General features: G+C 39.0%; 1 protein-coding gene across 1 annotated transcript; it reads right to left on the reverse strand.

Moving 5' to 3' along the window:
* Positions 1–1,683: 1,683 nt before the first annotated feature.
* On the reverse strand, positions 1,684–26,094 carry BTLA (B and T lymphocyte associated; the record flags this gene model as incomplete). The annotated part of the gene is made up of 4 exons (XM_043990612.1): positions 1,684–2,163; positions 15,615–15,661; positions 20,671–20,805; positions 25,725–26,094. Coding segments are annotated over 4 exons (849 nt in total), but the record flags the coding sequence as incomplete, so codon positions are not given.
* Between the last annotated feature and the right edge of the window lie 1,571 nt (positions 26,095–27,665).

The following is a 27,665-nucleotide window of genomic DNA, read 5'->3' on the forward strand; positions in this document are numbered from 1 at the left end:
TTGACCCTACTCTTTCACTTCATGCAATTGTCCCCCTCTTCTGACTTACTCCACTTCCATCCTCCCCTGCCTTCTGGGCCTCCATCTCCCCTCCCCCAACTATTTATGCTGTAGTGAAAGATTCCTAATGATGGCTATCATAGAACTATAGATTTAGAGCTCAAAGGGACATGGGAAGCCAATGAATCCACTCTCCTCCTTTTACAGATGAGGAAACAAACTATTGGGTTAGGATTTCTTGTGCCCAGTTTCACAAAACCTTGTCAATGTGGACCATCTCCAGTATCACTTTGTTAACAGATTGCTCCATCATGGATGTTCTTGTCCTGGCATTTGAGAACTTAAGGACTAAAATACTCCAGAGGGTCTCTAAGGGAATTCTGAGTCTATGATTCCATAGCCCGTAGCTTTGTTTGTTTGGTTTATTCTCTTGGTCTTGCAATATTTATTTATAAATGTTGGACTCATTTAGCTGATCTGGAGGTATATTCCCTTCTGTTAATAATATCTTTGCTGTTCATTTATCTGCTTATGTTCAGGTCTTTAACTGAATTTTCATCCTCCTGAGATCTTTAGTCATTCTGATCTTTCTCCCCTTATATTCCCTTATTGCTCACTTTCTGGTTCCTCCTTTGGAGGGACATCTGTTTCCCTAGGGTCTAAACCTCAGATATATCAGTCCTCTCCCACAATGGGCAATTCATGTTCACTGTCTTAAGTGTATATACCAAGGGATTTCCAGGGAAATAGAGGTGGCCTCACCTGGTTGCTGGGGCTTTGCTTCAGGCAGGCCTCTTAGAATGAAGCACTCGGGACATTTTGCTTTACTTCCCTCTGCTCCATGGTTCTCTAGCTGTCTTTGTAACACATAGCTCTGCTGACCCAGCTGGGACAAGCTTCTTTCTGCCTTTTGGTTTTCCTTAGCTTTGGAAAGAGGGGTGGGTGAATTCTGTTATAAGTCTGAGAGGAGACTTATGCAGCCTCATCAGAGCAAGGTTTGGGGAGAGGTGGAGGTCAAAGAGGTAGTACTGAATGTGCTGTGAGTGAGTTAGGGATGAGCCTACTCTGCTATTAGTTCATTCAGTTTTTACCTCCTCAGGGTTTTTGGTATCCTAGGGAGTGACAAATTCTGGCCACAGCCTGATTTTTCTGGGCCCATAAGCTAAGAATTGTTTTTGTATTCTTAAATACACAACTTTTTTTTAAATATAAAAACATTCTTAGCTCTGAAGGTATACAAAAAAAATCAAGCAGTTGGCTGGATTTGGCTAGTGGGTTTGATGACATCTGCCTAAGCTATGGAGACTTCTGAAATTGTTTTATCTCTTACCCATAACCCCTATTTTGAAGAGGTTGCTACCAAATGACTTCTCATTACAGGTTTACTGGAATGAAAAGTCCTATCATTATTCTATTTCTGACAGTAATTGGAGTGTTCATTCCTCCTTTTTAAGTAGGGTGTAGTGAACTGAACCTGAAAATGAAAGTTCATTTTCTTCCCTGAATTTCTTGACAAAAAACTCCAAAGAACATAATTAGCATTTCTTGGATGACATTTAGCAAGGTAAAACCATATCAAAGTTTTGGGGTTTTTTTCCATCCAAGTATGAAGACTGCCTGTGATCTAGATCACCATTTAAAGTGAACAAATTTGTTCAGAGACTATTAAACTTCCGGCGAATCTCCAGAGGTGGTCCACTTTTGCCATGCGGATTCTTGAGATCCAACAAAGTATGAACATCAATTTCATTGGAGTGTTTAAAATCAAAGAATGACATCGCATGGATGGCTAGCTCAATACGCAGTCACTTAATGAAAGGGCAGACAGCCTCTCCCATGGGAAAGCAAGAAGAGCCAGAAGTAAATTTAATTCCTCACACATATGGACGCATATTCTGTGGGTTGGTCTGCCATGTGCTCGCCTCTCCTTAGGAAGTTCACTCCATTTGCAGAATGGTTCAGAGAAGCATAAACAATACCAGGCTGATTTTCCTCTGAGCTCTGATTGGAATAAATAACTGTGGGTCCCACCTGGACCTTAGGCCAAGCATCATTATTATAAATTATGGTGTCGGATGACAAAGGCAGAAAACTGGGTAGAGTAGAGTTACATATTGTGCTCTCTTCAGCTTGGTTGTCCCCAAAGGACTGATGTGGCATAACCTGCAAGACAAGAGAATGACTTTTAGTTTTCTGTGACAATGTGATAGCTATTAATCTTAAGCATTGAGTTTGTGAGTAATAGAATGTGGCTGTTACAGAAAGGGGGGTTGGTGGAAGAGTATGAAATGTGTTCCATGTTCTTAGAATGCCTCCAGAGATACAGAAATTCAGGCAGGTAAAGGATAAAGAAAAGTAAGATAAACATGTGCTTAGAAAAAAAGTTATTAGTAGAGTGATCCTTAGGCATTCTTCATGCTGTAAGTATGACAAGTTGATTTCCCTGTGTACCAGTTTCTTTATCTGTGAAATGAGTTAGGTATTCTACTTTCATGTTCATGAATTCTGAAGTTCCTTTATCTAATCATAATCTGTTTTCATCCCAAGTCTCACACTATGTTTTGTCTCTAATCTTCATTGTGACCCCCAATCCTTCCACTGTACTCTCCTCCCTTTCAGATTCTGACCCCTTGGTGAACAAGTTCAACTCTACACTATGTGATCTCCAGCCTCTTGTCCCCTTATTCTATTGTCTCTTTATTCTATTGTCCCCTTATTCTCAACCTTGGATTACTCCACCATTTTTTACTCCTCATGAAACTAAAGAAAATTACAAAACCATACTGAATGAATCCACTAGAAATTTTTGTTATATAATCTCAACTGGACCCTCACTATGGCAAGGCAATACCCTTACACCACTCTAATTGACTCACTATCCCATTCACCTTTTCCAAACATGTTTATCCCTCCTCAAACCTCCCATAATTCACTCTCCCCCAACCCCACCCCACCCCTGCTACTATCTCAACTAAGAACCTTGCCTCATACATGACTGAAAAAAAATTGAGGCTACTCACCAAGAGTTCCATTTTATCCCCTCTTCATCTCACATCACTCAGATGCATTCTACCACTATCTCTCCCTTCACTCCTCTCTCACATAATTAGGTGGTCCTTCTTCTGGCCAAGGCAAACATGCACAGATGATCCCATTCCAACTCATCTTCTCCTGCAGATTGCCCATGGTATCATCTCCACTATCTTGCTCATGTTCAATCTTCCTCTGTCTACTGGCTACTTCCTTGGTGTCTACAAACTTACTCGTGTCTCACCCCATTCTCAGAAAAACCCACCTTACTTGATCCATCCATCTCCACTAGCTATCGTCCTATATCTCTCCTCCCTTTTGTGGCTAAACTCTAAAATCAGTGCTGCCACTTCCTTTTCTCTCATTTTTTAACACTCTGTAGTCTGGTTTTTGACCTCATCATTCAGCTGAAACTACTTTCTCCAAAGTTATCAATGATCTCTTAATTGCCAGATCTAATGACCTTTTCTTGCTCCTAATTTTTCTTGATTAAAGTAGTCTTTGACACTATCAAAAATTTCTCCTTGATACCCTTTTCTCTCTCAGCCTTTCGAATAGAGCTTTCACCTTTTTTGTATCCCCAGCACTTGGCACAGTGTCTGTCACATAGTAGGCACTTAATAAGTGCTTATTTGCTTGTTTATTAGAGGTTGATATTGCTTTCTGGTTTGTTGAAGAAATTAAGGCTCCTAATGTAAGCTCCCTCAGCTTCCTTCCTCTATGTTCAGACCTTTCTTTCTTCACCTTTCTTCCTCCCTTTTGCTTCAGTCTCTCCTCCCCCTTTTCAATATAAGATAAGCTAGCAGTTTAGCTTTCCTGCCTGTACCCTTGGTCTCATCCAATCCTGCGTCATTGAGGACTATCCTCTATCAATTATTTACCTACTGGTTCCTTTCTCTCTTACTACAAACATGTCTAGATCTTCATCACCAAATAATAAAACTCCTTCATTCAGTCCTGCTAACTATTCACATTACCATTCTCTCTCTCCTTCCCTTCAGAGAAAAGCCTGTTGAAAGGGCAGCCTACTTTCATTGCTTCCACTTCCTCTCCACACACTCACTCATAGATAATTTTAATCTGGCTTTCTTTCCCATTCATTTGACTGAAATTGGTTCAAAGATCACCTAATGGCTGAATCCAGTGTTCTTTTCTCATTCCTTATCCAATCAATTAATGTGCCTTGTACCATATCCCTTTAATGGAAACCTGACTTTCCTCTGAACACACCATATTCTTTAATTATAAGCCACTCTTTTTCTCTTCCCCTTGACTCATGGGGCCTATAGGAACAGGGAGGGCTTATGTAGTATTTCACACTACTTCTTCTAAAGTATTCATCTCTCTCCTTCATTTAATAGCTCTTTCTCTTTCCAAGTCCATGCAGTATATTACCATCCCTTTCTATTCACCTTCAGGTCATTGCTAAAACTTTTTTTATGACTTGAGTATATGGAGTTCAGTCTTCTATCTCTTATTGCCTGGTTTTTATCTTTAAGAGCTTTAAAATTCATGATTATGACTAGTATAACATCCTTACCACACAATTAATTCATCAACATCATATACAATTACCTCCTTCTCCATCTCACTTAGTTTTACATCAACAAGGTCACCACTCAGATCTCATGGAACAGCATTACCCTCAAGATACTAAACTTTGAAACTCCACTCTCCAACCACAACTTCCTATCCTTTATCTTCTCCTAGTCTCTCGTCCACTCTTTGCCCTCCTTCATTTCAACCTTGTATTTCATTAACTCCAATACATCCTCCCTGTTCACCTCCCCCAGTCTAGTAATCTCAGACAGAATTCTCATTACTCCCCTTCATAAACTCTACATTCCAGCCAAATTGACCTCCTTCATGTTCCTACATATTCTATTTCTTGCCTGTGTGCTTTTGCATGCCTGAAATACTCTCCTTGCTCACCTCTGTGTCTTAGAACCCCTAAGGCTCAGCTTAAGTGCCAACTCATATATGTCAGTCACTCAATAACCATTTACTAAATACCCAGTATGTGCAGACACTGTGCTAAGTACCAGAGGTACAAAAAAGAGGTAAAAATTGTTTTCTGATTCTCCTAGTTATTAAGTGTTCTCCCCATCCTGAAATTAATTTTTATTTCTTATATAGATGCATATGTATATGCATACATAGTAAATGTATGTTTGTAATACATACAGTATAAATATATGCACACACATATAATACAAATATGTTTACATGTACACATGTGTATATACACACATGTGTGTATGTAAATGTGTATATATATTGGATAGACAGACAGAATCTTAGAAACAGCATTGTATAGAAAGATTCGAGATTAAATCTCACCTCTAATACATTGTGACTGTATGGCTCTGATCAAATCATTTAATCTCTCAATATCAAGAAACTCTTTAAGATTAATATTTGTCTATGCAAAAGAACTTCTTTCCTGGGAGTTCCATATACCAATGAAATCACAGTTTCTGGCATGTTTCATCTGTGTAGGGGAAATAACAGTTGTGGAAATTCCCCCCATCAGTGCATTTCAGCAACATTCCTATAACATAATCTAAGAGAATTGTCTGGGACACTGTGAAGTTAAATACCTTTCCCAGGGTCACAAAGTCAGAAATGTGTCAAAAGTGGCATTTTGACCCATTTCATCCTGTCTCCAAGACTATGGTTTTCTCCTTAGAAGAGGCAACATAGAAGAGGTTATCCAGGAGTGATAGCTTATAGAGCCTTGGGGAAACACTTACCTTTAAGGCTAAGGAAGAAAATTAGATAAGATAGAAGAAGGCTCTGTCCTTGGTCCTTTTTCCTTCAGGATCTCTCCCTTTGCATTCTCATTCACTCTCATTGTCTCAGTTATCACCTCTATGCCAATGACTCTCCAATCTCAATTGTCATCCTGGACATCTCTTCTGAGCATTATACTTGCATTCCCAATAGCTTAGAGGTATCTCTACATTTATGCCTCACAAAGACCTCAAATTCAATATGTACTAAACTGAATTTATCTTGCTCCCTAAACCTGATACTCTCTCTGACTTTACTATTTCTATTTTTTAAATAGATAACTTGTGTGACCCTGGACAAGTCACTTAACCCTCATTGCCCTGCAAAAAAAAAGGAAAAAAAAGATAACTTTCTCCCATCTTCAATATTTGAAACCTTGGTGGTAATTTTGACTTCTCTTTCTCCCTCACCACTCATGGTCATTCATTTACCAGTTCCTTTACTCATAATTAAATCTGGTGTTATTACTTTACTTGTCTACACAATTTCTTCCCACCTTATTTTCTAGACTTTTGTTCTAATTCCTGCCAATTCTCCTAACTATACTCCAATCAAACTGAACCACTTCCCATCCTCAAAAACATACTGTGCATTTTTCTGCCTTTGTGCTTTTACTGAGTGTCTTCTGCTTGGAATTATCTCCCTTTTTGCCTCTTACTCATCCTCAATATCTAACAAATGTTATTTTCTCCTAAGTTTCCTTGATCTCTCTAATTGGTAATGTCTTTTTCTCTCTCATACTTGACATATGTTTTTTTGTTTTTTGTTTTTTTTAGTGAGGCAATTGGGGTTAAGTGACTTGCCCAGGGTCACACAGCTAGTAAGTGTTATGTGTCTGAGGCTGGATTTGAACTCAGGTACTCCTGACTCCAGAGCCAGTGCTCTATCCACTGCACCACCTAGCTGCCCCTGACATATGTTTTAAAACTGATTCTTGTTCTGGTCACCCCCACCCTCAATCACCACCCCTCCTTCTAGTCAATATAGCAAGTAAATTTATAAGTAGCCAATATAAAGTAGCAATAGCAGCAAGAAACATTGCAAAGAGGAACCTAGAAGTCACATACAGACTGTCCCAAAAATCAAAAGAGCATCATTTTCAAATTGTATTATATATGTATATGTATATGTGTATGTATATATTATATATAATTATATAAATATATATATATATATATATATAATTTTTTTTGCGGGGCAGTGAGGGTTAAGAGACTTGCCCAGGGTCACACAGCTAATAAGTGTCAAGCGTCTGAGGCTGGATTTGAACTCAGGTCTTCCTGAATCCAGGGCCAATGCTTTATCCACTACTTCACCTAGCTGCCCAAATTGTATTATATATTAAAGAAAAATCACATCTTGGTAAAATGTGTCAAATCAGAGGAAGCCATCTAGACTTTGTGGTTAGGGCTTTTTGGTCTTACCATCTATAAATTTCAGACAAACTCCAGACATATGAAGTAAAACCAGCAGAACACCAAATGGTGCTGATGATTTTGAGATTATGTGGATGTTAACTTTAAAGTTTTACTGACAACTTTGAAGTGATTTGGATATGTTAATGCACCAACCTCAACATGGTACAGATTAATCTGTCCCTCCAAAAAAAATCCCATAAAATGAGACCTCAAAACTCCTACCCTCTGAGCCCTCTTCCATTTCCATCACATCCATGCTGCCATGTTTTCCCAATTCTAACCCATGGTTATGTGAGTGACTATTTGCACCTCTTCCCCCTCCCCATCTTCTTCCTCATTACTGCTTTCCATCCTTCATCATTCCATCCCTTGTCATCATGGCATCTGCCTCTGAATCCTTTCCAATGCTTGTCTCCATACACTCTATGTCATTTGCCCCTATACCCTCTGTGCCTTACTAACATGTGACTGAAGCATTATCCCCCACTGCCATCATGGCCATTCCTGGTGAGTGCCCAAAGAACCAGGTATGCCTGCCCCATTTCATAATTTTGTAAATTAAGTCTCAATTCAACCTGGGTTTTATTTTGCATCTTTCTAATGTACTTATCATGTATGTGTCATATCTGCTACCAGATTGTAAGAACCATAAGAACAAAGATGATGGCTAATCCAAACTTTGTATTTCCCATAGCTCTTCACCTAGTAAATGTTGCTTAGTAAATGTTTGTGGAATTGAATTCCCTGAAAGCTTTTTGTTTATATAAGAGAATCTCTCCTCAATTCTACATAAACTCATTTAGTAATCTATCCACCTCCACTGATTCAAATGAAATCTTCAAACAAATGACTCTGATCTCTAACCTCAACTCTCAACTTCCTGTTCAGCACTTCAAAATGCCTGATGGATATTCTCATGTGTATGTACTGCTGATACCTCAAAACTAGCACATGCCAAAGAAAGCTTCTCCTCCAACTCCTGAATCATCTCCTCCCCATAATGTCCCTGTTTCTTTTCATTGAATCCTTCTCCTCCCAGTCATTCATATTTAAAATGTTAGATTCATCTTTAGCCCTTCCCTATCCCTCTGGACCCATATCCAATCAACTGTTCTATCATATTGACTCTGTCACTGTACACTCTCTCATCCATCTCTTCCCCTCTATTTGTACTACACCACCTTAGAGGAGGTCTACATTATCTTCCACCAAAACTACTAAAACAATCTTGTAACTAGTCTCTTTTCCTGCTACCTCTACTACCACAGTCTCCACTGTACAGAGCAAGCAATCTTCCTAATGTGTTGCTCTGATCTAGGCTCCCAATGTTAGAGGTGCAAAGGACCTGAAAAATCATCTTGTCCCTCTGCATCATTTTACAGATGAGAAAACTGAGGTTCAAAGACTTGCAGTGAATTTTTCATAGTAACTTAGCCAGTGGTAGACTTGGGTGCAAAGCCTCAATTTTCCACTGTCTTCCTCTTTTCCACTATAACCTTTTCTTCCTCCCATTCCCTGAGTGTGGGTCAAATAATCTGTCTTCAGAATGACTCTAGCAATAATAGCACATTAGAAACATTCCATTGGATTGTAAAAGCCATATTTCTTGTCACTCCCTTGACAGAAGTTTAAAAAACAAAACAAAACAAAACAAAACCTTTAGTGGCTCCATATTACTCCTCATATGGAATTCAAGGCTATCCATAATATAGTCTCATCCTATTCTCCATCTTTATTCTCCACTCCACTAGCTCAGCCTCATGCACTCTAGACTCACTCTCCTCTGAATATATCCCATGCTTTCCCACCCCTAGTGCAATTCCAGTTCAACAGCTCTTGCTATTCCCTTCTACTAAGGACGGCCCTCCCCACACCTCTTCCTGTCAGTGTCCTGCTCATTCTTCAATATCAACCTCAAGTATTATGTCCCCCATGATGATTTCTCTGATCTTTTCTAGTTTCTAAGATTATGGATTTAGAGTGGAAATGAGCAACCCAATCACTTTGCCAATGTGGAAACTAAAGTCCAGAGAGTCTAAGCGATTTTTCCAAGGTCATATAGCTAGAAGGTGATAGAATTAAGATCCAAATCCAGATTCTAAAATGACAAATTCCATATTTTCTACTCTATAGAAACATTATTTCCTCTTTTCAAACTTCAGAGCATTGTGTCCTTCCCTTAATGGTACTTTCTACCTTGTACTATAGTACTATTTGTGTACTTGTCTTAGTGTTTCCACATAGGAATTTCTTCCCAGAATTTTTCAGGAAATTTATATTTTTCTGAATCACAAATACTGAAAAAAATAGTTTGAAAAATCAGGAGGAAAGTGTTATAATTCTGTGGGAAAAAAGGTTAACAATCAACATAGAGATGCTATGTTACTGGTTCAAAGCAAGAGCAAGAAATACTGACATGCAAAGTAGAAGGTTGTTTGACATTTCTGAGAATCAGGACAGGAGATGTAGAAGATAAGTGGTCACAATTTAATCTGTAAATCCTATTTAAATTGTTGCCATGTGATGTGTATATTTGTGGCTCTGTCTGCTGCCAATGGTGAGTCATTTTTTGCAAATAAAATTAATAAGTTCATATGCATAAGATACTTTATACAAAGCCTATGAGTGGTACTCTAAGAAATCACAAGTTTTGGAAGTAAAAATCAATCTTTAAACTAGTAATTTCATGGCTTAGATTTGGAAGGCAGAGGAAGGGGTGGAATTACAATTGCTTGGGATCAGATAAGAGAACATGGAAATGGCATATCTGTGGGTGAATGCAAGATCAAGGGTTTGACCATCTTTGTCTGGGGCTGAGAAGGGTGCAGAAGTAGGTCATGTGAAATGATTAATCTGAGGAACTCAGAAGTTAGGGTATTTGAGAAAGTATCAATATATATATTGAAGTTCCCTAGTGGAAAGGCAGGAGTTGAAGAGAAAAAAATAGTGATCCAGGTATTGAACTCATTGAGGAAAGAGGATGAATATCCTGTAGCTTGACAACAGCTACTAAATTGTGATTAGGTGGTAGATGTGGACTTAGTGAAAGATAATGGGGATGGTGGTACCTGATAGCAGTGCTGATGAAGGATCACAGAGATGCTATGGTTTCTTTATTCCCCCTTTAAAAAAAATTCCTGACTTTTTCAATATGAGTTCCTTTATATCTGACTTCATTTGTTTTAAAGCCTTTAGCTAATTTGCTATAGATGTTTCATGAGTTGGGCCCCTAATGGACACATGCATTTTACACCATGATAAACCTGTTCCTTTGGACTGTCAAATAAAAGTCTGACCTAAAACTGAAAATCTAGGTACTTAACACACTGGAAAAAGTGAAAAGTTCATCTGATTTGAGAGTTAGTAATTGCTTTATCTGTTTTGGCTTTCAAGCTAAGATGGAAAATGTTCTTATACCCAGTGGAAGAAGATAAATTGATACCAGTATGGGATGTATTCAAGCAGGAAAAGAAGATATATGACTTGAAAATATGCAACAAGGAAAATGACATACTGGAAGGGCTATTGGAAAATAGGCACTTAAGTGCACTATTGGTAGACCTGTGAAGGGGTCCAACCATTCTGGAAAGCAAAACTTAACTGTGTTCAAAAGGTTATTAAACTGTGCATAGTCTTTGATCCATTGATACTGCTAATAAGTCTATACCTACAACAAGATTAAAGGAAGGGGAAAATAACCCACATGCAAAGTTATTTAGTGGCTCTTTTTGCAGTGGCAAAGAACTGGAAACTGAGGGAGTGCCTATCAATTAGAGAATGGATAAACAAGTTATTTTTTTATCATGAGTGAGGACATATTGAGAAAGAACCTAAGTACTCACAAGTCAGGCAGTTTATTGCTCAAAGGATTGTAAACTTGTGTGTGGTTTCCTTGCCCTACAGAACCTTGGGCACACAATGACCACAGTAGCTTCAGGCTTGTACGCCAATTGAGAGCCCAGATATTCTGAGTCTCTACCCTTAAATATCTGATTGTTGTTGCTGGGCAGATTCATAGGGACTGAGTAGCTGGAAAACCTCAGGGGCAGTCAATCAGCCAGTGGTCTGTACTTTGATTTCCACTGGTCAACATAACCAAAAGGGCACTGTGATTAGTAAAGTTTACTAATCTTGCACTTCTAAACCTAAATGCAGATGGCCAAGCCAGTTGTTGGGTATTACTTAGGAAGGTGAATCAGCAATCAAACATGGAGTCACTTCTGTCATCTGGGATCTAGCAATAGCATTCCTCACAATAGGTAGGTAGGTAGGTAGGTCATAAGCATTTTTATAGTGCTTAGCATGTGTTAGGCACTGAGCTAAACTCAAGGGTTACAAATACAAACAAAACTAAAGGCAACTGCTGCCCTCAATGAATTTACATTCTAATGAGGGAAAATGACATATAAAACAGAGCTGAACAGGGAGTAGTGGATGTACCTTTGAGGGGATAAAGAAATGTGATGGGGGCAGCTAGGTGGCGCAGTGGATAGAGCACCAGCCCTGGATTCAGGAGGGCCTGAGTTCAAATCTGGCCTCAGACACTTGACACTTACTAGCTGTGTGACCCTGGGCAAGTCACTTAAACCTCATTGCCCTGCAAAAACCCAAAACACCAAAAAAAAAAAAAACCCAGAAACATGATGGGATTTTATTATGAGGTAAGAAATGTTGAAAGGGGTCATTTTAGAGAAACCTGGGAAGACTTTAATCAACTAATGCAGAGTGAAGTGAGCAATATCAGGAGAACAACATATACAAAACAATAACATTTTAAAGAGAAACAACTTTGAAAGACTTGGGAACTCTGATGAGCACAATGGCCAACCACAATTCTAGAGGACTCATTGTGAAACAAGTTACCCACCTCCCGACAGAGAAGTGGATGGATTCAGAGTACAGATCAAGCAATACATTTTTGTAAATGACTGGTATGGGAATTTTTTTGATCGTTTATAACATTTGATTACAAAGATTTGGATTTTCTTTTTCAATGTGCGTGGGGGGAGAGGGAGAGAAGGCAGATTTTTGTTCGTTGAAAACATAACATCTAATTTTTTTTTTTTTTTGCGGGGCAATGAGGGTTAAGTGATTTGCCCAGGGTCACACAGCTAGTAAGTGTCAAGTGTCTGAGGCCAGAATTGAACTCAGGTCCTCCTGAATCCAGGGCCAGTGCTTTATCCACCACGCCACCCAGCTGCCCCCAACATCTAATTTTTAAAAGAAAAGAAAAAGAAGCATCAGTGAATCTACAAGGCATAATCTAAGTTCCCTGATTTCTTAGCTGGGTTTTGGTTCACTTTTCATCTTTTAATTGAACTAAGCCATTTCTCCTTTCTTTCCAATACAAACATATGACTCACATCTATTGAAATTATGATTCATAAAGCAAATGGTCCAAAATGAGTCTAGCACTGTCACCATGCTCTCTTGATCTCTTCAGAAATGGTTCAGTACAAAGAGTGATAGCATCCCTAAGTCATTATGGCTATCAAGGACCATTCAGGCATCAGAGAGAAGCTACAGCATCACTGACTCTTGCAGGCTTGGCATGCTCATCACTGTCCCCACCAGTTCCCTTCCCTACTTTCTTTATTGCTTTGGCCACACATTCTTTCTCAACTTCCCTCTTGAGTAGTTTTGAACCCCACAGACCTAGCATGGCAGCAGGTCAATATCAGCATTCTGGAGTTTCATAGACAATTTTTGCAACTATTAAATAAAGCAAACCCTGTTCTGTGAAAAACAATGGGAAAGGGTAGAGACATTATCACTCTTCTGGATTTCATGAAGCCCAACCCAAGAGAAGCATCAGGGACACTGCACATGTAAGTATTTTAGTAGGACTGTAATGTGATGAATGTCACATCCCTCCAATGATACAAGTCACATCTCATCTATGCCAGCCCCTCCTGTGTAACTCTTGTCCATATCCTCCTCTAAAGCCTCCAGAGAGGGTCCCCCAATTTCTTGGAGCATACGTGTTAGGTAACATTGCATGGTGAATACAGAACTGGACTCTAAGTTGAGAATAGCTGGGTAGATTCCTGGTTTTGATGTATATAGTCTGGGTGACCTAGGGCAAGTCACAGCTTCTCAGTACCCCAAGGCAACTTTCTAAGACTATAATCTGCCCAAAAGTTGTGGAACTGCAATAACAATAATAATAAGACCTAATATTTATGTGGGCAGTTAGGTGGTGCAGGATTGAGCACTCAGCCTGGAGTCAGGAAGACCTGAGTTCAAATCTGACCTCAGACACTTACTAGCTGAGTAAGCCAGGGCAAGTCACTTAATTATTTACCTCAGTTTCTTCATCTATAAAATGAGCTGGAGAAGGAAGTGACAAACTACTCTGCTATCTTTGCCAAGAAAACCCCAAATGGGGTCACAAAGTGTTGGAAACACCTAAACAACAAGAAGTATTTATACAGCACTTTTAGGTTTACAAAGCTCTTTATATACGTAAATTCTGTGATCCTCACAACAACCCTGGGATGTAGATGCTATGATTATCATCATAATTTTTTATTGATGAGGAAACTGAGACACAAAGAGAGGTTAAATGACTTCCTCAGGGTTACATAGCTGGAAAGCATCTAAAGGAGTTTTTGAACTCAGGTCTTTCTCAAGGAATATACCCTATCCACTGTGTCACTTAGCTGACTCATTAGTGAAGAAGTGCCTCACCTGGAACTCCCTATGCTAATGAAATCATAAGTCCAATAACAAAAAAAGAAGGCCATAATAGGCACTCAATAAATTGAATTGAATTGAATTGGATTGGATTTCCCATTGTTAAATCTACACACCAACTCACATAGTATTTGTTTAGCTTATAAACCAGAAACCATATTTCCACATTTACAAAATTTGAGAGTTCATCATTTCAACTGGGTTTTAGATCTGGATTTTAAGTAGCACCAAGAACCAAGATTTTTTGTTCATATTAGGAAAAAGGGAAATAAAAAAAGAGTTTCCCAATTCCAAAGCACCAAATAATTTATTTTATTCAACATAGGGTTTGGCAAATAATAGACACTCAATGTTTGTTGGTTAGTTATATAGCTAGGCACTTAGATGGAATATGGGATAGAATGCTGGATTTGGCATCATGAAGACCTGAATGCAAATCCTCCCTCATAAACTAATTATCTGTGTGACCCTGCTTAAGTCATTTAACCTCTCTTTTCCTTAGTTTCCTTAGCTTTCTAGTTCTAAATGTGTGATTTTGTTATATTGCAAAAATATGATGTCTACCATATAATCAATCCAATGATACCAACCACCTGTTATCACTCCTCCACTCTCTGCTTATCTCCCTATGAGTTTACCTACCTTTCCTTTAAGTCCCAGCTAAAATAACACCTTCTACAGGAAACCTTCCCCAACCCCTCTTAATTGCAGTGCTATCCCTTTTAAAAATGATTTCCTATTTATCCTGCATATAGCTGACTTTGTATTTGTTTGTTTGCAAGTTGTCTCTGATTTTAAGATTTTTGACCTTTTTTGTATCCCTAGCACTGAACACAGTGTCTGGCACATAGTGGGCACTTAAATGTTTATTGATTGATAGATGGATGGAGAGATAGTCATAGATTAGAGAAAGGCTAAATAAATTATATCACATGCATGAAATGGAATATTACTGTGCTGTAAGAAATAATAAATATGATGAATACAGAGAAATTTGAAAAGGTCTACATGAACTAAGGCAAAGTGAAGGAAGTAAAGCCAAGAAAACAATGTACACAATGAGTACAACATTGTAAATGGAAAGAACCACATATACACAAAAATAAAAAATGAACGTTGCAAAATTACAAATACATATGGTCCCAAACAAGAGATATGAGAAGATAATCTTACTCTACTCCTTTGAAGAAATAAGAGGTCCACAGGTGTGTGCCATAAAATATATTTTCAGATTTCTCTGATGTATTGATAGGTTTTGCTGGGGATGGTTGCTCTTCTTTCTTCTTTAAAAAATATTATTTGTTATATGAAATGGCTATCTGAGAAGGACAGAGAGATGGATACAGGGAGAAATTCTGGTGATGTAAGAAATAAAAAAAAACAGTAAAAATGTATTTGCACTAAGGTTGCTGTTGCAGAGGTGAGGGAGCAGAGCACTGCAGGCATAGAGCTTAGCTAGTGCAAAAACATGGAAATGGAAGAGGAAGTGGCATGTTCGAGGAAGTGAAAGTAAGCAGGTGTAGTTGAATTGTGGAGTGCACAGAAGGGAACAAGATATGAGAATATGATGATGTAGGAAGAGTAGAGGTGAGGAAGAGTTTAAAATGCCAAATAGAGAACTTTATATTCGATCCTATGACATGCAATTTACTGTTTCAAAGGAGGTATAAAACATACCTCATTAATTCCTCTTCCTAAGGTGTCAGGATGCTTCTTTTGTTTTTCTGGAAAAAAAATTTTAAAAGGAAAGAAATAGTCAATCACATCCAGAAAAGCTCTAGGAACAATCATCTAAAGTGGACATGCCACCCCAATTATTAGTAGGAAGGATTGTTGCCACTATTCCCAGCTCCCAGTAATTGGTGGGAAATACCAATGCCAATCAACTCTGAGAATCAATGGTTCAAATGTGTCATTTATTGAATATATCTTCCTTTACTTTACCCAGCATGCAAAACAGAAAAAAGATTAGAACACCAGACAATCACTTTTTAATAATTGCTAAACCTTTTTTCTAGGAAGTTTCTACATCTTGGTGCCAAAAGTCACTAATAATACCACTGCAGAGACATTTTGTTCATGTGTGAGTATCACAGTCTAATGTAGACATTGATAAGTTGGCAAGCAACCACTATGGTGAAGATCCTTGAGATCTTGTTATATAAGGAGTAATTTAATGAATTAGAGATGTTCAGCCTAGAGAAGAAAAGACTTTGGGGATGGGGAGGGGAGGAGGAGAGATATGATAACTATGTCCAAATATTTGAAGGGTTATTCTGTGGAAGAAAGATTAGATGTTCCATTTGGCCCTGGATGGGCAGAACCAACCAATCATTTATTAAACACTTAATAGGTACAAGGCACCATTGTAGATGCTAGGATGCAAAGACAAAAATGAAACAATTCATGCTCTTGAGCTGAAATTCTATCTGGAGAAATAACATCTACATAATAAAAGTAAATACAGAATAAACCATATGGAATAAACACAAACTAAAAGTAACATAATTAAACAGAAAGTAGTGAGGGAGGGCACTAGCAGTTACAGAGATCAGGAAAGGTTTCATGTAGAAGATTATGTTTGAGCTGTATCTTAAAGGGATTACAAATTCTGTGATGGGAAGGTAAGGAGAGAATACATTCCAGGCATGGGGTATGGATAGGGCAAATGCATAGAGACAGGCGATGAAGATTGATCTATGAGAAACAGACAGAAGCCAAGTCTGCTGGTCCATTGAGTGCCAGAAGGGGAATAAAATATAATAAGGCTGTAAAGACAGATGTAGTTTAGGTTGTGAAGGGTTTTAAAAGCCAAAAAAAAGGAGTTTTATTTTATTATAGAGGTAATAGTGAACCAGTGAGCAAGAGAGCACCATGATCAGATCAGTGCTTAAGGAAATTCATTTTGGTAGCCATGAAGAGAATGAACTGGACTGGGCAGAAACTTGAGTCAGGCAGACCAATTAGAAGAAACCAGGATCAGTGGATCAAATTATAAAGAGATAAATTGAGGATCAATACCACAATAATCTTTTTTTTTTTTTAACAATCAGAGCTGCCCAGAAGTGAAATGGGCTGCCTTGGAATGTAGTTTGTTCCCCCTGACTGGAAGTCTTCATATAGATACTGCATGGGCCCCTGTCAGGCATATTTTAATGGGAAGCATTTTCAGGAATGAGGTTTCTTCCAACTCTCAAATTCTGTGGTTGTGTATTTTATTACTAAGTCATTGCTTAGACACCTAAGGTCCTTTCTTTCCAAGAGAAACTCTGGATGTAGCCACTTAAAGGGGTTCTTCTGATCACCGATTTTTCTCAGGGCTTGCAGAGGAACTCGAGAGAGATCTCAAACTCAATGAATGGGTCTAGTCAAGCTGAAGGCAGCTAGGTGGCCTAGTAGATAGAGTGCTGGGACTGAAGTTGGGAAGACTCATCTTCTTAATTTCAAATCTGGTGTCAGACACTTACTAGCTGTGTAACTGTGGGCAGGTCACTTTGTTTGCCTCAGTTTCCTCATCTGTAAAATGAGCTGGAGAAGTTTATGGCAAACCACTCCAGTATATTTGCCAAGAAAACCCCAAATGGAGTTATGAAACAACTGAAAAATGACTGAATAACAAAAGAGTCAAGTTGTGGCAGGTTCCCTGAGGTTGGCAAAAATGTAGTGGGATGAGAGCTCAACAACGTTTTGAGAAGATTGAAACTCCTATCTCAAAGCAAGGGGGAAACAACTGCCTTGCCTTTATTAATGAGATACTGACAAGGTCTTTAATGACTCTTGGCTATGTAAGAGCTATTAGCATCCAAAAAATGCTGGAATTTAGAGATCAAACAGCACTGTGGATGTTGGGAAAGTAAAGGCCAGAGACAGAGTGCCAGTGAGGGGAATGTGGAAGATTAAAAAGGAGAAGAAACTTCTATAAAATTACTATCTCCATGGTAGCTTTAAGGCATGTGGTTCTTAAAAACCAGAAAGGGGTTGGTTTCAAAAGATCATTCTGTTCCCACCACAAACAAACCCACTCCTTTCAAAGAAACTCTTGTTTCTCTGCTAGGCCTACTATATGGAGTAAATTACTAGCAAAGGAAATTGAGAAAAGCAGAGAAATCTCCATTTGCCCCCAAATACCCTGAAGCTACCTTCTGGTGAAGGCAAGGGAGAAGCCTGGCAATTTAATCAATGTAATGGTTAAAGCAACTCAAACCTGACTTATTAAAATGTATAACAATTATTATTTATGCAATTATTAAATTAAATATTAAATTAATTAGATAATTATTAAAAGTTATATATAACAAAGAGAATATCAAAACAGATTATAGTAATTATATAAAGACCTTAACTGATATATATCAATATCATAACAAGAAAAAAAGAGCCTTAAAAGACCTTAGTCAGAAAATATTGACCCATTTGCCAAGTGGAAGATAAGGAGGCCAAAGGTGATAATGATTTAGTATAGGATTTTTTTTTTTTTGGTGAGGCAATTGGGGTTAAGTGACTTGCCCAGGGTCACACAGCTAGTAAGTATTAAGTGTCTGAGACCAGATTTGAACTCAGGTCCTCCTGAATCCAGGGCTGATGCTCTATCCACTGTGCCACCTAGCTGTCCTAGGAATTCATTTTTAAAGTCATATGAAGAAGGCCAATGGAAGATTATGATCAATATCACTGCATAAAGCAAAAACCATCAATGAAGGGTTCAATGGTTCATTCTAGACTCTCATGCCATTGTTTTTGTTGTTGTTGTTGTTGTCATTCCAGTCATGTCCTCCTCTCCATGACCCTATGGACTTACAATGCTCCAGTGCTTTCCATGGGGTTTTCTTGGCAGAGATACTGGAGTGGATTACCATTTCTTTCTCCAGTATATTAAGACAAACAGTAGATAATTGACTTGCCCAGGGTCACATCTAGTGAGTGTCAGGAGATGGGTTTGAACTCAGATTTTTCTGACTCCAGGCCCAGCACTCTATCCATTGAGTCACCCAAATGTAGTGAATGTTAAATACCACTATAGAGAAAGCTTGTAGAGAAAAAAAAACATAAGCAAAAACATCCCAAGAGAATTTAAAAATGAAAATGGAAGAAGGAACAAACAGAAGAAAAATGGAAACAACAAAATTACATATATATATATATATATGTGTGTGTGTGTGTGTGTGTGTGTATATATGTGTATATACATATATACATACATATACACACACACAAACACACATGTATGGGACAAATTTAGTATGGGGAGAGTTAATTGGGTGGCTCACCATAATATTGGGGTAAGAAAGGAGATTAACAGCCTCTTTTTCCACAAACAAATTAGGTTTTATTAATGGGAACAAATCTACAACACAGGTGAAGTTAATAGAGGCAGGGATAATGAGAAAGGGGATAGAGAAAGGGAAAGATAAGAACCACTTCCCAGATGATTAGAATCTAAATGTCTAGGGCAAAAAGGCCCCAGGTACCCTGAACAAACCTGGCTTGAACAAAAACTGACACAAACTTTAAACTTGCCTCCAGCTCAGCTAGCCCAAAGAGCTAGTCTCACTTCAACAACACAAATTCACCACCACCTGGAATCCTCAGTTCCAAGGATAATCAGCTGCACAGTGTCCCCCGGCTCAGTCTGAAGGTCCACCACACCAGTGTCTCTCCCTCTCTCCCTCCCACACTCTCTCTCTCTCTCTCTCTCTCTCTCTCTCTCTCTCTCTCTCTCTCTCTCTCTCTCTCTCTCTCCCCTCCTCTCTCTCCCTTCCTTCTTGCCTCCCCCACCCAAAGGGTGGTTCTATAGCCTTGCTGAGTCTCCATTTAGTTCAACATACCCCCTGGGCTATCCCCATTAAAATTTGGCCAGGCCCATGTGGGTGTGGGGGAACTCCTAGGTGGGGCTTTTTCAAGGTTACATCATTTCAGTCTGACCATAATGAAGCAAAGATGGGGTCATGGAAACCCCAAATCAAAATTAATTCCTGATACACACATACATATATAATATATACATGCATATATTTTTATATATGTATGTGAATATGTGCATATATATACACACATGCATATATATGCACATATTTAAACACACAAACTATTTTCACCACCAAAGACAGTAGAGTCACAAAACTTGGCTCTGACGATACAATCCAAGAAAATCCTTATAGAGGAAATAGAAACAGCACTAAGGAAAGCAAAGATGAATGAAGAATCTCAGCTAGACCAAATGTTCACAAGGGGATTGTTGCTAGTTGTGACACAAGTATGAAAGTACTGAAGGAAAGGTCAATTCAAAGAATATATGAAGGGGGAATACCATAGGCATGGGGGAAGGGGAAGTCTCAATTTGAAGATCTCCAATGAGTGAGAACCCATAGCTTCCAAGGTAATCCATTACACTTTGGGAGGTTTGTGACTGCTAGCAAGTTTTTCCTCTCATCAAACCAAAATTTGCCCCTTTGCCAGTGTTCTTGGTTTTGGTCCCTTGAGTCAAGCAGAATTACTCTAATTCCTCTTCCCCAATAATGGCCTTTCAAATACCTGAAAGGAATAATCATTCCCCCACCAGAGCCCACCTTGTTCTCTTCCCCTAGAATAACCATTCCATTCCATTCATTCAACTTATCATGATTTAGCAAGAATTCAGGAGAGAAAAATATCAGGAACTAAATAAAAACTATCACCATGAGGAAAACTCATCTGAGTATGTCTACAGAGTCGTATGATATAAAACAGAACTCACCTCTCTTGCTCCTCAGGCAGAAGAATATACTGAGACTAGTAATGATAAGTATACACAGCAGCCCCATTGAAAGAAATATATAAAGGAGCCAGGGTTCTTTCTCAGATTTGGGTTCCAATAGGGCTTCAGTTGAATCTGAAAATTCAGTCGATATTCAATAGCGTTAAGAAATTTGTGATAGCTAGAAAACCTACATTGTTTAATTTCTGACCTCAGATGGGATAGGAATTATTATCATAAGCCTCAGAGGGAAGGCTTTTCTAGGATGAACCAAAGACGAGTCAATGGAATCTTCTCTGAGAATCACATAAAATGGCAACCAAGTCATTCAGCAAAGATAATAATAAATTTCAACATTTATATAAAGCTTTAAGGTTTATAAATCTTAAACTTGTGAACCTTCTAAACTCATTTGAGTCTCATAGAACCTGTGAGGGAGTTACTATAAGAATTATTCTCCTCATTTTCCTGATGAAAATGTAGCCAAGGGCTACACAGCTAATAAGTGTCAGGGCCAGGATTTGAACCCAAGTCTTCCTGACTCTAAATGCAATGAACTATATATGCCATGTTACCTTCCAAGATGATGAGTTCCCCTGCCCTAAGAATAATGGAAAGGAAGGGACAAGAAGATTTAAAAAGAATTATTGATTATTATTATTATATATTTTATAAATAATATATGTTATTATATACCATAAACATAAACAAGATCTTAGTTTTCCTATGTCCTATATTGGCTGACTACTAAAAAAAAAAGATTTCCCTTCTTTTAGTTGAATAAATCGAAATTTGCTTCTTAGTGGGTCCGCTGTACCAATGCCGCCATATGATAGTGCAGAGAGAATGTTGTACTTGGAATAAGGAAGATCTCATTTAAAATTTGTTATGTTTTGTTTTTGCAGGGCAATGAGGGTTAAGTGGCTTGCCCAGGGCCACACAGCTAGTAAGTGTCAAGTGTCTGAGGCCAGATTTGAACTCAGGTCCTCCTGAATCCAGGGCTGGTGCTTTACCCACTGTGGCACCTAGCTGCCCCTCTCAGCTAAAATTTTGCCTCTGACCCTTACTAGCATGTGGCCATGTGTGAGTTCACTTTTCTTAATAATAGGATCATAGATTTAGAGCTGATAGGGACCCTAGAGAGAAGCCATGGAGTCTAACTTCTTCATTTTACAGATGAGCAAACTGAAAATGAGTCTCAGTTTCTCCATGTATTAAATAGGGTCAATAATGCCTGTCATATCTACCTCAGAGAGTTGTAAGATCTAAAATTCCTATGAGGTAATACATGTAAAGTACACTGTAAACTTTAAAATGATGTATAAATGTCGATTTAAGATTTTTTCTTAAAGAGAAAAAGCAAAATATAGAAAAGAAATCAGCATTAGTAATGCTGGTGGACACTCGGGCCCACTGTTAGATTAGATTACAGATCTTAATAGGAAAATGAGCACCGAGGTTGACATAGATGGACTTACCCCCGACAGTTAAGGGACTTCTCTGAAACTTAATTTATGTAAAACAATCAGCAATCACTCCAAGAATATGTATGTGCTTAAAGCCACTTCTTAGGTTGTAAGACCTTGTATATGAAACTATAATCTTCTGTTTTTAATCTCTCTCCCATGTATCTGTGGAACTATGTGTGGAATCAAGCGATTGCATGTTATAGCAGCTTGTTTCCTCTGAGTGTGGAAGCTGACAGGAGCCTCAATTAGCAAAGGCCGCTGGTGATATTTTACCACTTGCAGCAAAAATATAGTCATTCCTGCTTCTCTTCCTCCCTATTTATTTATTTATTTGCTTTCTTGTTTATTTATTTATTTGGTGAGGCAATTGGGGTTGTGACTTGCCCAGGGTCACACAGCTAGTAAGTGTTAAATATCTGAGTCTGCATTTGAACTCAGGTCCTCCTGACTCCAGGGCCAGTGCTCTATCCACTGCACCACCTAGTTGCCCCCTCTCCCTCCCCTTTTAACTACTTCTTCAATTTACCCACACAAACAATATAGTACTTGGTGGACATGAGGCTATTCATAGAGGCAGCTGACTGGCATACCATCAGGAAGACCAGGGTTAAAATTTTACCTTAGTTATTTACTAGCTGTGTGAACTTAGGCAAGTCTTTCGGTCTCAACAACAACAACAACAACAAATGTAGATAATAAATAGGACCTACCTCCCAGGATTGTCGTGAAAATCAAATAAGATAGCATTTGTAAAACCCTTGGCACAGTGCCTGACACAGGTATTGGCCAATGGACCCAAAGCACAGAAGAAGAAAGACAAACACTCATAAGCTCTTTTTTTTGGGGGGGGAGTATCTAGCCAGGTCAGGGCAGCTAGAGTGCCCAGCCTGGAATCAGGAAAAAAAGTCTTCTTGAGTTCAAATCTGGCCTCGGATGCTTACTAGCTGTGTGACCAAGTGGGCAAGTCACTTAACCCTGTTTGCTTCCATTTTCTCAACTGTCAAATGAGCTGGATAAGTAAATGGCAAAGCCCTCCAGTATCTTTGCCAAGAAAACCCCAAATGAAATGAAAAGAAATCAGATACAACTGAAAATGACTCAACAACAGAAAAAGATGAAGAGAGGTGAACACTTATAACTACTTTTTTGTATATCTAGCTAGCTCAAAGAAGGTCTCCCCAAGGAGAAGTGGTCATTTAGTAGGTATAACCATTCCCTTCCCCAGTCTGGGTGAAGGCAATAAATCTAAATCTGAGGGGGTCCTTGAGGTTCCTGGCCTTGAAAGAGAATGAATAGAGGAGGCAGGGGAAAAAGAAAAGTCAGAAATTTAGAATGAGAAAGTACCTCAGGAGAAAGCAAGTCCAGCCTCCTCATTTCATAGATATGTAAACTGAGACCCAGAGAAGCTAATTTGCCAATGGTTAGTAAGTATATGGTAGAGCCAGTATTTGAACCCCCACAGAAAATCTAGCCCTCTTTCCACTGTGTCACCCAGCCTCTTTTGGTCAATAGTTGGTGGTGCTGTTCTTCTTCTTTGGTTCTTGAGGGGGACCGATGACATCATGAGTTTGAGGTCTTGACTTGAATGAGAATTGGATTTAAGTGAGGTAGAAATGTTCAAAGTCATCAGTCTCACTCTCTTGTTGAGAGTAAGTGAAGTCCAGTGGCAAGTGACATTGGCCTTTCTAAATTAGGTCTTTCCCAGGCCTCAGTTTAGCATGAACATGAATTCTAAACAATGGGAAGGAGCAGTAGTGATGAGGGCTCACTGCTATACCTGATGAAGTTGAGATGTCAATAGTACATCCAAATAAAAATGTCTAGTTGTCAACTAGAACAGAATGTAGGCCTGAAGGGAAGAAAAAGATTGGAGCTGAAAGTCTAGATTTCTTCTTGTTGTTTTGTCAATTAGTTATATCCAACTCTTTGTGACTTTGGGGCTTTCTTGGCAAAGATTCTAGGGTGGTTTACCATTTCCTTCTCTAGTTCATTTTAGAGATGAAAAAACTGAGGCAAACTGAGTTAAGTGACTTGCCCAGGGTCACAGCTAGTAACTGTCTGGGGCCAGATTTGGATTCAGGAAGATGAGTCTTCCTAACTCCAGGCCTGGCACTCTATCTACTGAGCCATCTTAACACGATAGTGAAATTGTGAGATTAGAAGAAAGTTACAAGGAATAGAATGTATATATAGAGAAAAGTAATAGACCCAAAGATAGAATGAATAAAGGGGGTAAAGCAGCCAAGAAGGAGAAAAAGAAGTACCATCAGAGAAGACCAGACAAGAGCCAGAATAATGAACAATCACAGAAGCCAAAGGAAAAGAAAGTTTCACAAAAGGCCAAAGTCAGAATTATGAAATGCTCCAGAGAGCTCAAGAGAATGACAAAGGACAGGTCCCCAAATTTCTCAAAAAGGTCTTTGGTGACCTTTAATGCTTCTGTCAGTCAGATTCCTTGTATTCTAATGATTTGTGCTGATCTTGTTTTCTCAACCAGATTTTAATTTCCTGGAGTTCAGTAATGATACTCTTACATTTCTTTGTATTCACTATGTTGTTGTTCAGACATTTTCAGTCATGTCTGACTCTCCATGGTCCCATTTGGGGCTTTCTTGGCAAAGATTCTAGAGTGGTTTACCATTTCCTTCTCTAGATCATTTTACAGATGAGAAAAACTGAGGTAAACAGGGTTAAGTGGCTTGCCCAGGGTCACAGAGTTAGTGTCTGAGGTAAGATTTGAACTCACAAAGAAGAGTTCCTGCTTCCTGCTTCTTAGCCAGGTGCTCTATCCACTGTTCCAATTAGCTGCTCCAGTGCTCACTATAGTGCCTGGCAAATTGCCCTGAATATAAAAGGAGCTCAAAAAAAATTAATTGAACAAATGAATAAATAAATGAACAAATGAATCAATGAATAAAAAAAAAGACTAGCTAGAGTCAGCAGCTACAATGTTCTCAGGAGTGATAATTTTTTAGTTCACTAGAAACCATTAGGCTTGATTCCTTCCTGGGGAATGTTCTCAAATACCTCACCTCCTTGCAAAATTAATGCTTCAAAAATCTCTCTAAGCCTTTGAGTTGCAGAGCAGTTGCCAAATTGCATTGACAGAACATGTTTCCTCATGGGGGATTTCACTTTACCAATGAAATTAACAGAAGTGGGGGCAGCTAGGTGGCACAATGGATAGAGCCATTGGCCCTGGATTCAGGAGGACCTGAGTTCAAATCCAGCCTCAGACACTTGACACTTACTAGCTGTGTGACCCTGGGCAAGTCACTTAACTCTCATTGCCCTGGGGGGAAAAAAAGATTTATTTTCTTGCAGCAGCTAGGTGTCACAGTGGATAGAGCACCGGCCTGGGATTCAGGAGGACCTGAGTTCAAATTTGGCTTAAGACACTTGCCACTTACTTTCTGTGTGACCCTGGGTAAGTCACTTAACTGTCATTGCCCCACCCCCCCCCAAAATTAACAGAAGCGCAACCCTCCCATTCCCTAAAAGAATATAGAAAATCATGCATTCTTCCATGAGTTAAATGAGATGAGATTGTCCATCAGAAGAATTGGATTTAATGCCAATACTCACTTGTTACATAGATGTCTGGGCTTTGCAGCCGATACTCACTTGTTACATAGACATTTATGCGATGGCTGGCATACACTTTCCCTTCTAAAAGAATAACAGTACACTGATAGGAGCCATTATCTCCAACAAACACAGGGTTAAAATACAGCCTGAATATGGTTATGTTCTTCTCTTTATCTGGTTGTCTAGACTTCCGAAGTCCATCCCGAACTTGGGAGTTTTGTGTTGTTCCACTTTCCTTGCTCCAAGATACATTCACCGTCTTACCACATTCTTTCACTGGACAATCAAGTGTTAGTGATTTCCCTGGGGAAGTGGTAAAGTTGGTGCCTCTGTAAATCAAAGGGCTGTAACAATCATTGTCCCCTGAAAGAGAAGAAAATGAGTCATAGAATCACAGGGCCTAGAGGTCCTCAGATTCATTATCCTAACAGAACTATGCCATGAACAAGACCAAGAGATCTTTTCAGTGGTCTCTAAAGGAAAGAAAAATAAAAAGGTTCTATGCTCTCCTTTGCTTGCTCATTCCTTTGTTTAGCACTTACTGTCAGGAAACTTGGGCTCTTGTGTAAGCCACACAGAGTAAAAGAAGAATAGCCTCGGAGTGAGGAAAGACCCAGATTTATATCCTAACTCTGACATATACTAGTTATGTGATCATAGGAAATTCATTTAACCTCTCAATGCTCCAAGGTCTATGACTAAAACATGGATTGCTCATCTGCATTGTCGGAGAGAATTACCACACTTTGAGTTCCCTGACACAATTGAAATCAAAGGTACAGACCCACACAAATAAAAACTTTTATGCTGCAGTGTTCAAGCTCTTTTCTTCATATTTTGCGTTCAGTGAAAAGGGAAGTACTGTGTCATAGTGTAGTGTTTAAAATTATATGTGATCACCTTATTTCTGTCCCAAGTTTGGGGAAAATTAGCTGGGGTTTCTAATATATTTGTTACTTATAAATTAGAAGCTTTAGCACCAGTTTGGGGTATTAAGCATTTATTAAAGCATATTAGGTATTAGTAAAGATAGAGCACATTGCCCTGAAAGTTAGGAAAGCCTAGCTAGGATCTAGGGTAGAAGAGAGAAAAAGGCACTAGCACCTATGAGTTTCAGGCCAAAAAGGAAGTCCCTGTGAGGTGGAGCTTCCTGCATGCCTGGACAAGAGAAGTCCCTACACACTGCTCTAAGCTATTTGGCTAGCATCACCCAAATCCATTGGTTCACTGGACTTGAGGGCGGTCCATGAACAGAATATCCTGAGGCCAGGCCCTCAGGTAGGCGTGGTATCAGCCAAGTCAATTTCAAGTGAGTTAATCAGCAAAGTCAATCCAATCAATCTCAATATTATCCTCTCCACTGACCAGGGCCTCTGGTCATCCCAAAACCCATTATTTTCTCACAATAGGCATGCCCAGGGGTCACCTTTGACCAATGGGGGAACATTAAGGAATGTTAAAGGATCCTCTGAACTTGTCTTTTTGAATTGCCATATTGTCTAAAAGCACTGGACCCAGAGTATACAGGAGGACCTGAAAGTCTAAGGATGAAGCCCCCATGAGCTGACATAATTTGTTGTTTGCACCCCAAGCTGGAATCCCTGTGTGTCCTTAAGAGTCAAGACATGTACCAGCCTGCATTTGACTGAGAAATGTTTGTGCAGCTGGGACCCTTGTAGATAAGCAGATCATCCTATCTTTATGGTCTAGCAGTTCCCAAGGGAATAGAATGCTGCTTTTGCCCCCTTAATTATTAAAGATTTCTCCTCCCCTACCATTCCTATTTAGGTAAAGATTTCTGTTTCACTTCCTCTCTTTGTTGCAATTTCATAAATATGCAAGCTTCTTTTGGATTGTGAACATTTTTCACTTGCTTACGGTTCCACATGCATGTTTATTTCTCTTTTTATAGACCTAGTTTTTCATGGAAGTTTCATG

The sequence above is a fragment of the Dromiciops gliroides genome, chromosome 3 (genome assembly GCF_019393635.1).
Source record: "Dromiciops gliroides isolate mDroGli1 chromosome 3, mDroGli1.pri, whole genome shotgun sequence".
In the NCBI taxonomy this organism is placed as follows: Eukaryota; Metazoa; Chordata; class Mammalia; order Microbiotheria; family Microbiotheriidae; genus Dromiciops; species Dromiciops gliroides.